Source organism: Ranitomeya variabilis, chromosome 5 (assembly GCF_051348905.1).
Source record: "Ranitomeya variabilis isolate aRanVar5 chromosome 5, aRanVar5.hap1, whole genome shotgun sequence".
Classification (NCBI taxonomy): Eukaryota; Metazoa; Chordata; class Amphibia; order Anura; family Dendrobatidae; genus Ranitomeya; species Ranitomeya variabilis.
The window spans coordinates 682,296,975-682,313,942 of NC_135236.1; the positions used below are offsets into that span (position 1 = coordinate 682,296,975).

The 16,968-nt window shown below is 44.9% G+C and overlaps 1 protein-coding gene and 1 long non-coding RNA gene across 4 annotated transcripts in view; one reads left to right on the forward strand and one right to left on the reverse strand.

Annotated features, from left to right (window-relative positions):
- The window catches only part of LOC143777112 (zinc finger CCCH-type antiviral protein 1-like), a 111,256-nt gene extending 95,985 nt beyond the window's left edge, over positions 1-15,271 (reverse strand). For 2 of the 3 annotated variants that reach the window (XM_077267146.1, XM_077267148.1), the window contains exons 1-2: positions 14,908-15,271; positions 5,081-5,216 (exon numbers count right to left, since the gene is read on the reverse strand). In XM_077267146.1, coding sequence (XP_077123261.1) covers positions 5,081-5,216; positions 14,908-15,182 — 411 coding nt within the window. In that variant the 5' untranslated portion in view covers positions 15,183-15,271. The remainder of the gene's footprint in view (positions 1-5,080; positions 5,217-14,907) is intronic. The other variant, XM_077267145.1, reaches the window with a different exon arrangement.
- Positions 5,585-10,927, forward strand: LOC143777119 (uncharacterized). Its single transcript, XR_013215971.1, has 2 exons — positions 5,585-5,846; positions 5,879-10,927. It is a non-coding gene; the product is annotated as an uncharacterized LOC143777119 (long non-coding RNA).
- Positions 15,272-16,968: the final 1,697 nt, after the last annotated feature.

The following is a 16,968-nucleotide window of genomic DNA, read 5'->3' on the forward strand; positions in this document are numbered from 1 at the left end:
AGTAGTTATATTCCTGTACATAAGGGCAGTATTATAGCAGTTATACTCCTGTACATAGGGGCAGTATTATAGTAGTTATATTCTTGTACATAGGGGGCAGTATTATAGTAGTTATATTCTTGTACATAGGGGCAGTATTATAGTAGTTATATTCTTGTACATAGGGGCAGTATTATAGTAGTTATATTCTTGTACATAGGGGGCAGTATTATAGTAGTTATATTCTTGTACATAGGAGCAGTATTATAGTAGTTATATTCTGTACATAGGAGCAGTATTATAGTAGTTATATTCTTGTACATAGGGGTAGTATTATAGTAGTTATATTCTTGTACATAGGGGCAGTATTATAGTAGTTATATTCTTGTACATAGGGGTAGTATTATAGTAGTTATATTCTTGTACATAGGAGCAGTATTATAGTAGTTATATTCTTGTACATAGGAGCAGTATTATAGTAGTTATATTCTTGTACATAGGGGCAGTATTATAGTAGTTATATTCTTGTACATAGGAGCAGTATTATAGTAGTTATATTCTTGTACATAGGGGACAGTATTATAGTAGTTATATTCTTGTACATAGGAGCAGTATTATAGTAGTTATATTCCTGTACATAAGGGCAGTATTATAGCAGTTATACTCCTGTACATAGGGGCAGTATTATAGTAGTTATATTCTTGTACATAGGGGGCAGTATTATAGTAGTTATATTCTTGTACATAGGAGCAGTATTATAGTAGTTATATTCTTGTACATAGGAGCAGTGTTATAGTAGTTATATTCATGTGCATAGGGGGCAGTATTATAGTAGTTATATTCTTGTACATGGGGCAGTATTATAGTAGTTATATTCATGTGCATAGGGTGCAATATTATAGTAGTTATATTCTTGTACATAGGAGCAGTATTATAGTAGTTATATTCTTGTACATAGGAGCAGTATTATAGTAGTTATATTCCTGTACATAAGGGCAGTATTATAGCAGTTATACTCCTGTACATAGGGGCAGTATTATAGTAGTTATATTCTTGTACATAGGGGGCAGTATTATAGTAGTTATATTCTTGTACATAGGGGCAGTATTATAGTAGTTATATTCTTGTACATAGGGGGCAGTATTATAGTAGTTATATTCTTGTACATAGGGGCAGTATTATAGTAGTTATATTCTTGTACATAGGAGCAGTATTATAGTAGTTATATTCTTGTACATAGGGGACAGTATTATAGTAGTTATATTCTTGTACATAGGAGCAGTATTATAGTAGTTATATTCCTGTACATAAGGGCAGTATTATAGCAGTTATACTCCTGTACATAGGGGCAGTATTATAGTAGTTATATTCTTGTACATAGGGGCAGTATTATAGTAGTTATATTCTTGTACATAGGAGCAGTATTATAGTAGTTATATTGTTGTACATAGGAGCAGTATTATAGTAGTTATATTCTTGTACATAGGGGCAGTATTATAGTAGTTATATTCTTGTACATAGGAGCAGTATTATAGTAGTTATATTCTTGTACATAGGAGCAGTGTTATAGTAGTTATATTCATGTGCATAGGGGGCAGTATTATAGTAGTTATATTCTTGTACATGGGGCAGTATTATAGTAGTTATATTCATGTGCATAGGGTGCAATATTATAGTAGTTATATTCTTGTACATAGGAGCAGTATTATAGTAGTTATATTCTTGTACATAGGGGCAGTATTATAGTAGTTATATTCATGTGCATAGGGGGCAGTATTATAGTAGTTATATTCTTGTACATAGGGACAGTATTATAGTAATTATATTCTTGTACATAGGGGCAGTATTATAGTAGTTATATTCTTGCACATAGGGGGCAGTATTATAGTTGTTATATTCTTCTACATAGGGGCAGTATTATAGTAGTTATATTCTTGTACATAGGGACAGTATTATAGTAGTTATATTCTTGTACATAGGGGGCAGTATTATAGTAGTTATATTATTGTACATAGGAGGAGTATTATAGTAGTTATATTCTTGTACATAGGGGCAGTATTATAGTAGTTATATTCTTGTACATAGGGGGCAGTATTATAGTAGTTATATTCTTGTACATAGGAGCAGTATTATAGTAATTATATTCTTGTACGTAGGGGCAGTATTATAGTAGTTATATTCTTGTAAATAGGAGCAGTATTATAGTAGTTATATTCTTGTACATAGGGGACAGTATTATAGTAGTTATATTCTTGTACATAGGAGCAGTATTATAGTACTTATATTCCTGTACATAAGGGCAGTATTATAGCAGTTATACTCCTGTACATAGGGGCAGTATTATAGTAGTTATATTCTTGTACATAGGGGCAGTATTATAGTAGTTATATTCTTGTACATAGGAGCAGTATTATAGTAGTTATATTGTTGTACATAGGAGCAGTATTATAGTAGTTATATTCTTGTACATAGGGGCAGTATTATAGTAGTTATATTCTTGTACATAGGAGCAGTATTATAGTAGTTATATTCTTGTACATAGGAGCAGTGTTATAGTAGTTATATTCATGTGCATAGGGGGCAGTATTATAGTAGTTATATTCTTGTACATAGGGGCAGTATTATAGTAGTTATATTCATGTGCATAGGGTGCAATATTATAGTAGTTATATTCTTGTACATAGGAGCAGTATTATAGTAGTTATATTCTTGTACATAGGGGCAGTATTATAGTAGTTATATTCATGTGCATAGGGGGCAGTATTATAGTACTTATATTCTTGTACATAGGGACAGTATTATAGTAATTATATTCTTGTACATAGGGGCAGTATTATAGTAGTTATATTCTTGCACATAGGGGGCAGTATTATAGTAGTTATATTCTTCTACATAGGGGCAGTATTATAGTAGTTATATTCTTGTACATAGGGACAGTATTATAGTAGTTATATTCTTGTACATAGGGGGCAGTATTATAGTAGTTATATTATTGTACATAGGAGGAGTATTATAGTAGTTATATTCTTGTACATAGGGGCAGTATTATAGTAGTTATATTCTTGTACATAGGGGGCAGTATTATAGTAGTTATATTCTTGTACATAGGAGCAGTATTATAGTAGTTATATTCTTGTACATAGGAGCAGTATTATAGTAGTTATATTCTTGTATATAGGAGCAGTATTATAGTAGTTATATTCTTTTACATAGGGTCAGTATTATAGTAGTTATTCTTGTACATAGGAGCAGTATTATAGTAGTTATATTCTTGTACATAGGAGCAGTATTATAGTAGTTATATTCTTGTACATAGGGGCAGTATTATAGTAGTTATATTCTTGTACATAGGGGCAGTATTGTAGTAGTTATATTCTTGTACATAGGGGCAGTATTATAGTAGTTATATTCTTGTACATAGGGAGCAGTATTATAGTAGTTATATTCTTGTACATAGGAGCAGTATTATAGTAGTTATATTCTTGTACATAGGAGCAGTATTATAGTAGTTATATTCTTGTATATAGGAGCAGTATTATAGTAGTTATATTCTTGTACATAGGGGCAGTATTATAGTAGTTATATTCTTGTACATAGGGGCAGTATTATAGTAGTTATATTCTTGTATATAGGAGCAGTATTATAGTAGTTATATTCTTGTATATGGGAGCAGTATTATAGTAGTTATATTCCTGTATATAGGAGCAGTATTGTAGTAGTAATATTCTTGCACATAGGAGCAGTATTATAGTAGTTATATTCTTGTATATAGGAGCAGTATTATAGTAGTTATATTCCTGTACATAGGAGCAGTATTATAGTAGTTATATTCTTGTACATAGGAGCAGTATTATAGTAGTTATATTCTTGTACATAGGAGCAGTATTATAGTAGTTATATTCTTGTATATAGGAGCAGTATTATAGTAGTTATATTCCTGTATATAGGGGCAGTATTGTAGTAGTAATATTCTTGTACATAGGAGCAGTATTATAGTAGTTATATTCTTGTACATAGGAGCAGTATTATAGTAGTTATATTCTTGTACATAGGAGCAGTATTATAGTAGTTATATTCTTGTACATAGGAGCAGTATTATAGTAGTTATATTCTTGTACATAGGGGCAGTATTATAGTAGTTATATTCTTGTATATAGGTATTATAGTAGTTATATTCTTGTATATAGGGGCAGTATTATAATAGATTTTGTGGGTAAGGATATTGAGGTTGGATATTTAAGTTAATGATTAAAATTACAATTTACCCATCCCTTATCTTGTTGTCAGTTTCCTTCCGATTCTCTTTTTAGAAGCTGATTAATGCATGTTGTTCTTTCACCTGACACATTGTATGAATCATATGCAGAATGATTATTATTGTCATGGGGACACCGCAACAGAGAATGGCCAGAAGATTACGGCATCTGGTTTCACTAATTCCTGCACTGGTTGAGAGTTCTTCACCATCTTATTAAACAATGCAGTTTTTTTACTTGCTGGCAGAGCAATGGTTAATCTGTTCTATAGAAGCTCTCCACCCAGGATTGTCTCAGCTGTTCAGTGTTGGCCACTACTCTATGATATATATGCTCGCCTCCAGCACTTAGGGATTGCCAGTGTTAGTTCTTACTGCTTGGTTCTGGGGTTGGAGGTGAAGTTTGTGGTGTGACTGGGTGTTTGGATTATTTTGCAGGAGATAGTTCCTTTGAGTTTATGTGCACATTCTCATCCTCTCTTATTTGTTTTCTCCTTTCTATACCTCCCCTGTGTTCCACTCTGTTTGGTGAGTGTATTTTGTATGATTGTAATTTTTATTCATCCCAGTACATCTTCACTTGTTTGTCTGGTTAGTGTTATCCTATACACTTTGATCTTACAGCTCCTTGGGTGGGGAAGGGGACAGATAAATTTTAACATAACAGGACAGCAAGGTACGCGACTCCTGCATCTACCCCTTTAGGAGTAATCTGGGAGACAGGGATAGACTAGAGCTCCCCTACTTTACTTTAAAGGATTGGGTAGGCGCCCACAGTCCCTAGTCACTCTCTGACACTTATACTTTGCTCACAGATTTGTATTATCTCTGCTGTGTTGCACTGACCTCCGGCAGCATCTGGTTGTCATTCTGGTACAGGAGAACCTTTAGCTCATCTTCATTCAGTCCGCTGACCCCTTGGGCTTTTAAGATGGACTGGTTATGACTTGATAAAATGTCATGTGAGAATTTGCACTGAAAGCTGGAACAGAATTAAGACATAAAACTTCATGCTGAGATGCTTTATCTAAACTAATGTATGATAATGACAGCGCACTTCTCATTTTTAAACACTTTCTCACATGTAACAATATATTCAAAATAAAATAAATTCTACTTTACTTGTTATAAACCCTCTATGCCAATCACATAAGAGTGGGATACTCACTGGTCACCGACAATAATCACCAGTCACCGATAATAATCACCAGTCACCACCTCCTGTCCTGTACATTACTCCCCGGTCACCACCTCCTGTCCAGTAACCCCCGGATGAGGCACGGAGGGTCGGAAGGAGGGGGGCATGACCGAGCAGGTTGCCAGTGACCAGGTGATTGGGTTTATGCCTTGGATTACTACCTGATTATTCAAAGCAGGATATATATACACATACTGCCATAGGGTATGCATGGGACTGGGGTTATTTATAGATACGGTAGCATGTTGGTGTATGCCGATGAGATATACATATGGAAAATGAGTGCATGGCGAATATATGGGATGCTTCAATATAGTGCATGGCATGTATGTATATGCTGCAATTGAGGCCAGGGGTATATATTGATACCACAGTACAGTGCATGGCGCTTGTATGCATACTTTTACTGGTAAGGTGGCGCTTGTATGCATACTTTTACTGGTAAGGGTGATAGCAGGCGTATCACAAGTGCTAATAGGAAAAATATCCGAAATATGGGTTCTGGATTATATATTTCGATATTAGATGATATATATGCCGCCATTAATTTTATGGGCAAAGGGGTTACATCAATATCACTCTCTATTAATAGCTGCATGCATTAGTGTTATTATATATCATAGACACTGGGTTAATACATGATGGTATATACATATTGCTGTAGGACTCATGGCGGATATATCGATATTACATTATCCAGATATTACAAGGCCTATTGTGGGACACGGGATGTATGGGTATATATACGTGGGCGTATATACATATAAATATATGAGTGTGGGTTTATGCGGGTATGTATATGTATATATACGTGGGGCGGATCTACAGATATTTTGCATGATTCATTGCTAATATATCAGATAATTCAGTATAGTGTAGGGCATAAAGCCATGTATATACTACAACCATCTTAGCACCTTTACTGAAGAGACGCTATTACCTTGTGTCCCAACCGGTACTTCCAGTTTTATGATCCCCATTACACCAGGCTGTATGCTGGGGGAGGGGTGAGGCCCTGAGGGGAATTGCACACACACTCCCAAGGGAAGGGGGAAGCCGGCCCTGTGCTATATGCTTGACGTATGGTCTATATGGAGGCTATCTATCCATGCCAGTTCTGCTGGGAATATATTCGCTTCACCTTTATATGTTGTACCCCTGAGAATAGCTGCACATCAGTGTGGGTGTGAATGTATGTATGTATATATATATATATATATGTATGTATACGGCTGGACCTCGGCATATATTATTATTATTATTGGTTTATATAGCACCATTAATTCCAGGGTGCTGTACATGAGAAGGGGTTACATACAGGATTATAGATACAGTAAACAAATTTACAATGGCAGACTGATACAGAAGGGATAGGACCCTGTCCTTGCGGACTTACATACTGGAAATATTCCTACATTATATAGATAAATATAGCAGTCTCCCTATCTGTTGTACCTCCTGAGCTATAATATATGCAGGTGTCCCCCGGTACGTTCGGCTCTATATATGTATACTTTTACCCCAGACTTATGGCTGGCCCACAGGATATGGGTGGACTTAATAATAATAATAATAATAATAATAATAATGAAAAATGGTCTTTGTGTCACGCTGGCATGTCCGCGGCGCGTTGCAGTGGGGACACATTGTCATTGCTGTCCACATTGGGGCGCACAATCTAAATAGTTTATATGGCACTTCCTCTATATGTATAATTGGACCCTGAAAGTATAGTGCTACCCGGGGATGTACATTATATATCCATACTCCAGAAGCCCAGTATATATGGCCAAGAGGCAGAGCCAAAAGGGTCCGTGTTTAATGGGTATAGCCTCTGCTGCAACCAAGAAGCAGGGCCAAAAAACACACATGCCAGCATTACCGAGGGCAGGCAGAAACCTAAGCAGCACGGTAGCCCAGTGGTTAAGACTGCTGCTTGCAGCATGGGAGATCACGGTTCTAGTCCCACCACGGGAAGTAGCAAATGGAAGTGCAAAAATTTAAGGACATAACACTGCTGGCCATTACTAAGGGCTAGCAGACAAACAACAAGTTTTATTTAACACCCTGGGAAATTAGGCAATTGCTTCAATTGCTAGGACAGGAAAAGTCATGAGCGGTGCCTTTATCCTATATGGTTGACCGTAATATAGATGAATTACCGTAAAGTAGGTAATATAGTGGATGAGGAATTAGTCAACGCAGGACGCAGGGGTCTAATGCGTATAGTCTGATGTTATGGACTGTTATACTGACCAAGTCTTGTTTCTTTAAGGCTGTCTTCTGCACAAGTAGTAATCCAGTGCAATAAACTGAAGAGCGGTATACCTAATCGGGGGACCTTCAGTCCGGAGGAGTGGCAAAAGGAAAAAGGGATCATGTGCATTAACACAAAGGACAATAGGCCTATTCCCAGTGCCCTCCAGCCACGGGAAGCAGCTAGGATGAGGGCGGTTTCAGACATTGGGCCCCGGAAGCAGAAGAAACGGGCCTACCCTGCCCTCCCGGACTCTGGAGGGGGGCATCAGGGCTGCCAAGCCACTGATCAATTCATCCTTAGCAAGTAGCGCGTGAACGGCTTATCTTTGCACATGGCAGCTGGGGTAATACTGGTTGGGACAAGGGAGGGAGGACTTAACAGACAGGGATTTTTTATTGATGGGAATTAGGCAGGCCACGGTTGGTAAGTGGTCTACAGCTTAGAAAAAATCAATTAATTTCACGGTTAGTGTTCGGGCTTCAACTGGGGAACAGATCGGACTTAAAAAAGAATTGTTTAGTAAGACAGGCCATTAAGGGTGTCCGGAAAGGAGAAAGCCAGGAAGGATAACAGGCGGCCTGTGCCGTTTGGTTTATTGGAGAACCTGGATTACATTTAGAAGCGGGGTGCATGTCACGTTTTGAGGTGGGCCTGTTTAGCCTGGCATTCACATCAGCATTTTTCGGAGCAATGAGGATAGGGGAACTAGAAGCACCAGACGGAGCGAAGAGGTGGGGGCAATCTAGCTAAAGACATCATGGCTAGGCAGAAATTATTACAGTTATATATCAGAAAAAAAAAAAAAAAAAAAAAAAAAAAGGAAAAGGGTGCTATTGGAAAAGGTCAGCGGTTCTATCAGGTGTCCTTGGAAGTGTTTTATGATAGTCTTGGCCGCCAAGCCTCAACGGGATGAACCGCTGCTATGTCACGAGGAGAGGTCCTTCTTGTCCAAGTAGCAATTTATTAAAGTATTCTGGAAATGCCTGGTGGGGACAGGCACGGATCCTGGCAAATACACGGGAAATCCTTTTGGATTGGGGGCGGCAACAGAGGCCGTGGTGGGGGACTGAGCCCGTGACCAACTATGTTTAATGGCCAGGGGAGTGCCAACGGAGTCTTACGTACGACATCAGGTTATGAGGCAGCAATCTGTCCTGGATATGGTGCCCCGCAATAATTTCTTTTTGGTTTGTTACAGGACAAGGCCCGATCGTGATTTGGATTTTAGGACATTCATACGTTTTCTGAGGAGCACAGTGGGCTGACAGACGGACGGGTGGGAGACAGTTGGTTTTTGCAAGAGTAAGGGCAGTGATTAGGTGGCTGGGCAACAAGGGTTTAACATGGGGCCGGGTACTATACAAGTAGCTCGGGCGGTGTACCTTTAAGGGACCACAGATATATATTAGTAGTACGTGCAGGGGGTAATGACCTGGGACCCAGCTTGAAAAAATGACTGAGTTCCAACATTAGAAGGGATGTACGTCAGCTGGAATTAGCGTATCCAAGTATGAGGCTAGTGTGGTCTGACATGGTACCTAGAAGGAAATGGGAAGAGGGGCTGGCAATATGTCACGCAGGCTTAGATTCTACGGAAAGAGATTGCTGGTTAGGGGATAGAGTGCATTTGAACACTATAGGGATGGATTTGTGGATTGACGGCTTGTGAGAGGGGATACGGAGGGCCACAGCAGGGCGGTCTGGTGGGGTCTCGAGCACTGAAAGGGGGGTCAGGTGCTCTCGGTGTGGCGCTGGTGGGTCCTCGAAGCAGGCAAAAAAGTTCGGTATGGGGGGGTCTTGCATTGCGGGCCCCCCCTACAGTGGATGGTTACTGGTCTGGTGAGACTTGGGTGATACCTGACGAGGCAAGTCGGGGTCACATTATCATGGGACCCGGAGGGCCACCCGATGTTGGAGGTCGGGTGCGCGGTACCGATGGGTGGGTACCCGACGATGGAAGTCGGGTACAGGTTTAACGGTGTGGAGGCAACCTCTTCCCTCAAGTCATGGTGCTCCCGAGCCGGGAGGAAAACGCGGCGGGAAGTAAGGCTGGGGAAGAGGCAATGCCGACGGTTTAATAACCAGACCAGGATCGGGTTAGCTTCGAGGGCCCCACCAAGTGTTATAATTAATATTAATATTATTATTATGATTAATAATAATAAATTGGCTGCTGTGGCCGTTATTATCCATAAGTACTGGTGTGGCGTGTTTATTCAAGGGGAGAAAAGGGAGAAGGTCACGGAAAGTCAACCTTGCCAAGGTCAAGTAACCCCCGGATGAGGCACGGAGGGTCGGAAGGAGGGGGGCATGACCGAGCAGGTTGCCAGTGACCAGGTGATTGGGTTTTTGGGAAAAGGCAGGGAGAATGACAAAGAAGGAGGAGGGGAGGAAGTAAAAGGATTGACAAAGGGGGAAATGACATAGGGGAAGTGACCTAGGCATGGGGGGGGGAAGGGGGGTCAAGGGGATAAAAGGACGCAGGGATTAGCCATAACCCTCTTTTCACTCCCAGGACGGCAGGACAACGAAGCCCCACCCACCCATCCCAGAGGAGGAGAAGAACAGCTGAGTCGCAGTAGCCGGACCAACTATTCGAATAATGATATGAAGGATAATTATGCAAACGTGTTTAATTTGGCAGTTACCTCTAAGCCCAGGGGAAGGGCAATCCAACGCCATGGTTCCCTGGAGGTTTCCCCCACAGGGGGTTTTTCCTCTCCTGACTGGTGGCGGATGGCTCTTCGTGAGCCTGAGGTTCTGTTAGAATCAACGAAAAGTGATTTGAGCGCTGGTGGGTCCTCGAAGCAGGCAAAAAAGTTCGGTATGGGGGGGTCTTGCATTGCGGGCCCCCCCTACAGTGGATGGTTACTGGTCTGGTGAGACTTGGGTGATACCTGACGAGGCAAGTCGGGGTCACATTATCATGGGACCCGGAGGGCCACCCGATGTTGGAGGTCGGGTGCGCGGTACCGATGGGTGGGTACCCGACGATGGAAGTCGGGTACAGGTTTAACGGTGTGGAGGCAACCTCTTCCCTCAAGTCATGGTGCTCCCGAGCCGGGAGGAAAACGCGGCGGGAAGTAAGGCTGGGGAAGAGGCAATGCCGACGGTTTAATAACCAGACCAGGATCGGGTTAGCTTCGAGGGCCCCACCAAGTGTTATAATTAATATTAATATTATTATTATGATTAATAATAATAAATTGGCTGCTGTGGCCGTTATTATCCATAAGTACTGGTGTGGCGTGTTTATTCAAGGGGAGAAAAGGGAGAAGGTCACGGAAAGTCAACCTTGCCAAGGTCATGTACATTACTCCCCGGTCACCACCTCCTGTCCTGTACATTACTCCCCGATCACCACCTCCTGTCCTGTACATTACTCCCCGGTCACCACCTCCTGTCCTGTACATTACTCCCCGGTCACCACCTCCTGTCCTGTACATTACTCCCCGGTCACCACCTCCTGCCCTGTACATTACTCCCCGGTCACCACCTCCTGTCCTGTACATTACTCCCCGGTCACCACCTCCTGCCCTGTACATTACTCCCCGGTCACCACCTCCTGTCCTGTACATTACTCCCCGGTCACCACCTCCTGTCCTGTACATTACTCCCCGGTCACCACCTCCTGCCCTGTACATTACTCCCCGGTCACCACCTCCTGCCCTGTACATTACTCCCCGGTCACCACCTCCTGTCCAGTACATTACTCCTTGGTCACCTCCTCCTGTCCTGTACATTACTCCCCGGTCACCACCTCCTGTCCTGTACATTACTCCCCGGTCACCACCTCCTGTCCTGTACATTACTCCCCGGTCACCACCTCCTGTCCTGTACATTACTCCCCGGTCACCACCTCCTGTCCTGTACATTACTCCCCGGTCACCACCTCCCGTCCTGTACATTACTCCCCGGTCACCACCTCCTGCCCTGTACATTACTCCCCGGTCACCACCTCCCGTCCTGTACATTACTCCCCGGTCACCACCTCCCGTCCTGTACATTACCCCCCGGTCACCACCTCCTGTCCTGTACATTACTCCCCGGTCACCACCTCCTGTCCTGTACATTACTTCCCGGTCACCACCTCCTGTCCTGTACATTACTCCCAGGTCACCACCTCCTGTCCTGTACATTACTCCCCGGTCACCACCTCCTGTCCTGTACATTACTCCCCGGTCACCACCTCCTGTCCTGTACATTACTCCCCGGTCACCACCTCCTGTCCTGTACATTACTCCCCGGTCACCACCTCCTGTCCTGTACATTACTCCCCGGTCACCACCTCCTGTCCTGTACATTACTCCCCGGTCACCACCTCCTGTCCTGTACATTACTCCCCGGTCACCACCTCCTGTCCTGTACATTACTCCCCGGTCACCACCTCCTGTCCTGTACATTACTCCCCGGTCACCACCTCCTGTCCTGTACATTACTCCCCGGTCACCACCTCCTGTCCTGTACATTACTCCCCGGTCACCACCTCCTGTCCTGTACATTACTCCCCGGTCACCACCTCCTGTCCTGTACATTACTCCCCGGTCACCACCTCCTGTCCTGTACATTACTCCCCGGTCACCACCTCCTGTCCTGTACATTACTCCCCGGTCACCACCTCCTGTCCTGTACATTACTCCCCGGTCACCACCTCCTGTCCTGTACATTACTCCCCGGTCACCACCTCCTGTCCTGTACATTACTCCCCGGTCACCACCTCCTGTCCTGTACATTACTTCCCGGTCACCACCTCCTGTCCTGTACATTACTCCCAGGTCATCACCTCCTGTCCTGTACATTACTCCCCGGTCACCACCTCCTGTCCTGTACATTACTCCCCGGTCACCACCTCCTGTCCTGTACATTACTCCACGGTCACCACCTCCTGTCCTGTACATTACTCCCCGGTCACCACCTCCTGTCCTGTACATTACTCCCCGGTCACCACCTCCTGTCCTGTACATTAGTCCCCAGTCACCACCTCCTGTCCTGTACATTACTCCCCGGTCACCACCTCCTGTCCTGTACATTACTCCCAGGTCACCACCTCCTGCCCTGTACATTACTCCCCGGTCACCACCTCCTGTCCTGTACATTACTCCCCGGTCACCACCTCCTGTCCTGTACATTACTCTCCGTTCACCACCTCCTGTCCTGTACATTACTCTCCGTTCACCACCTCCTGTCCTGTACATTACTCCCCTGTCACCACCTCCTGTCCTGTACATTACTCCCCGGTCACCACCTCCTGCCCTGTACATTACTCCCCGGTCACCACCTCCTGCCCTGTACATTACTCCCGGTCACCACCTCCTGCCCTGTACATTACTCCCGGTCACCACCTCCTGCCCTGTACATTACTCCCGGTCACCACCTCCCGCCCTGTACATTACTCCCCGGTCACCACCTCCCGTCCTGTACATTACTACCCGGTCACCACCTCCCGTCCTGTACATTACTACCCGGTCACCACCTCCCGTCCTGTACATTACTCCCCGGTCACCACCTCCCGTCCTGTACATTACTCCCCGGTCACCACCTCCCGTCCTGTACATTACTCCCCGGTCACCACCTCCCGTCCTGTACATTACTCCCCGGTCACCACCTCCCGTCCTGTACATTACTCCCCGGTCACCACCTCCCGTCCTGTACATTACTCCCCGGTCACCACCTCCTGTCCTGTACATTACTCCCCGGTCACCACCTCCTGTCCTGCACATTACTCTCCGGTCACCACCTCCTGTCCTGTACATTACTCCCCGGTCACCACCTCCTGTCCTGTACATTACTCCTCGGTCACCACCTCCTGTCCTGTACATTACTCCCCGGTCACCACCTCCTGTCCTGTACATTACTCCCCGGTCACCACCTCCTGTCCTGTACATTACTCCCCGGTCACCACCTCCTGTCCTGTACATTACTCCCCGGTCACCACCTCCCGTCCTGTACATTACTCCCGGTCACCACCTCCTGTCCTGTACATTACTCCCGGTCACCACCTCCTGCCCTGTACATTACTCCCCGGTCACCACCTCCTGTCCTGTACATTACTCCCGGTCACCACCTCCTGTCCTGTACATTACTCCCCGGTCACCACCTCCTGTCCTGTACATTACTCCCCGGTCACCCTCCTCCTGTCCTGTACATTACTCCCCGGTCACCACCTCCCGCACTGTACATTACTCCCCGGTCACCATCTCCCGTCCTGTACATTACTCCCCGGTCACCACCTCCCGTCCTGTACATTACTCCCAGGTCACCACCTCCTGCCCTGTACATTACTCCCCGGTCACCACCTCCTGTCCTGTACATTACTCCCCGGTCACCACCTCCTGTCCTGTACATTACTCCCCGGTCACCACCTCCTGCCCTGTACATTACTCCCCGGTCACCACCTCCTGTCCTGTACATTACTCCCGGTCACCCACCTCCTGTCCTGTACATTACTCCCCGGTCACCACCTCCTGTCCTGTACATTACTCCCCGGTCACCACCTCCTGTCCTGTACATTACTCCCGGTCACCACCTCCTGCCCTGTACATTACTCCCCGGTCACCACCTCCTGTCCTGTACATTACTCCCTGGTCACCACCTCCTGTCCTGTACATTACTCCCCGGTCACCACCTCCTGTCCTGTACATTACTCCCGGTCACCACCTCCTGTCCTGTACATTACTCCCCGGTCACCACCTCCTGTCCTGTACATTACTCCCTGGTCACCACCTCCTGCCCTGTACATTACTCTCCGGTCACCACCTCCTGTCCTGTACATTACTCCCCGGTCACCACCTCCTGTCCTGTACATTACTCCCCGATCACCACCTCCTGTCCTGTACATTACTCCCCGGTCACCACCTCCTGTCCTGTACATTACTCCCGGTCACCACCTCCTGTCCTGTACATTACTCCCCGGTCACCACCTCCTGTCCTGTACATTACTCCCCGGTCACCACCTCCTGTCCTGTACATTACTCCCGGTCACCACCTCCTGTCCTGTACATTACTCCCCGGTCACCACCTCCTGTCCTGTACATTACTCCCGGTCACCACCTCCTGTCCTGTACATTACTCCCGGTCACCACCTCCTGCCCTGTACATTACTCCCCGGTCACCACCTCCTGTCCTGTACATTACTCCCAGGTCACCACCTCCTGTCCTGTACATTACTCCCCGGTCACCACCTCCTGCCCTGTACATTACTCCCCGGTCACCCACCTCTTGCACTTGTCCTGCAGGTAGTATCGGCACAGGTGCAGCTTGTCGCACTCCTCTTCTGTTTCATCCTTCAGATATTTAGGGCAGATTCTCACAGGGTTTCGGGCCAGAACAATATCCCCAACCAACGAGAACCTTTGGGGTTCATCCTGCAAAATTTGCTCAATCTGCTCTGGAGGAAGCTTCAAGAATCCAGACAACTGATCTCTGGGAATCCGACCACCTTGTGAGCAAAGCAGCTTGGTCAGAAATGCGGTGACTGTGGGGTCCGACATTGCACCAGGGCCTTTATATTTGGCCCTTATAGAATAAGACCTTCTTTAGCTGTGTGTCTGGAGAGACTGTGTCCTGCTGGCTGAGATGCTTATTCATCCTGAAGAGGGAGGATCCTGCACAGGTCAGCCGAGAAACGAAACTGGAACACAGGGCTCCCAGGATCCGTCACCATACAGCATCAGCTGAGGAGTGGTACTGTGCAGTGTATATATACAGGAGGAGTGGTACTGTGCAGTGTATATATACATGAGGAGTGGTACTGTGCAGTGTATATATACAGGAGGAGTGGTACTGTGCAGTGTATATATACAGGACAGGAGGAGTGGTACTGTGCAGTGTATATATACAGGAGGAGTGGTACTGTGCAGTGTATATATACAGGAGGAGTGGTACTGTGCAGTGTATATATACAGGAGGAGTGGTACTGTGCAGTGTATATATACAGGAGGAGTGGTACTGTGCAGTGTATATATACAGGAGGAGTGGTACTGTGCAGTGTATATATACAGGAGGAGTGGTACTGTGCAGTGTATATATACAGGAGGAGTGGTACTGTGCAGTGTATATATACAGGAGGAGTGGTACTGTGCAGTGTATATATACAGGAGGAGTGGTACTGTGCAGTGTATATATACAGGAGGAGTGGTACTGTGCAGTGTATATACACAGGAGGAGTGGTACTGTGCAGTGTATATATACAGGGGGAGTGGTACTGTGCAGTGTATATATACAGGAGGAGTGGTACTGTGCAGTGTATATATACAGGAGGAGTGGTACTGTGCAGTGTATATACACAGGAGGAGTGGTACTGTGCAGTGTATATACACAGGAGGAGTGGTACTGTGCAGTGTATATATACAGGAGGAGTGGTACTGTGCAGTGTATATATACAGGAGGAGTGGTACTGTGCAGTGTATATATACAGGAGGAGTGGTACTGTGCAGTGTATATATACAGGAGGAGTGGTACTGTGCAGTGTATATATACAGGAGGAGTGGTACTGTGCAGTGTATATATACAGGAGGAGAGGTACTGTGCAGTGTATATATACAGGAGGAGAGGTACTGTGCAGTGTATATATACAGGAGGAGTGGTAGTGTGCAGTGTATATATACAGGAGGAGTGGTACTGTGCAGTGTATATATACAGGAGGAGTGGTACTGTGCAGTGTATATATACAGGAGGAGTGGTACTGTGCAGTGTATATATACAGGAGGAGTGGTACTGTGCAGTGTATATATACAGGAGGAGTGGTACTGTGCAGTGTATATATACAGGAGGAGTGGTACTGTGCAGTGTATATATACAGGAGGACTGGTACTGTGCAGTGTATATATACAGGAGGACTGGTACTGTGCAGTGTATATATACAGGAGGACTGGTACTGTGCAGTGTATATATACAGGAGGAGTGATACTGTGCAGTGTATATATACAGGAGGAGTGGTACTGTGCAGTGTATATATACAGGAGGAGTGGTACTGTGCAGTGTATATATACAGGAGGAGTGGTACTGTGCAGTGTATATATACAGGAGGAGTGGTACTGTGCAGTGTATATATACAGGAGGAGTGGTACTGTGCAGTGTATATATACAGGAGGAGTGGTACTGTGCAGTGTATATACAGGAGGAGTGGTACTGTGCAGTGTATATATACAGGAGGAGTGGTACTGTGCAGTGTATATATACAGGAGGAGCGGTACTGTGCAGTGTGTATATATACAGGAGGAGTGGTACTGTGCAGTGTATATATACAGGAGGAGTGGTACTGTGCAGTGTATATAT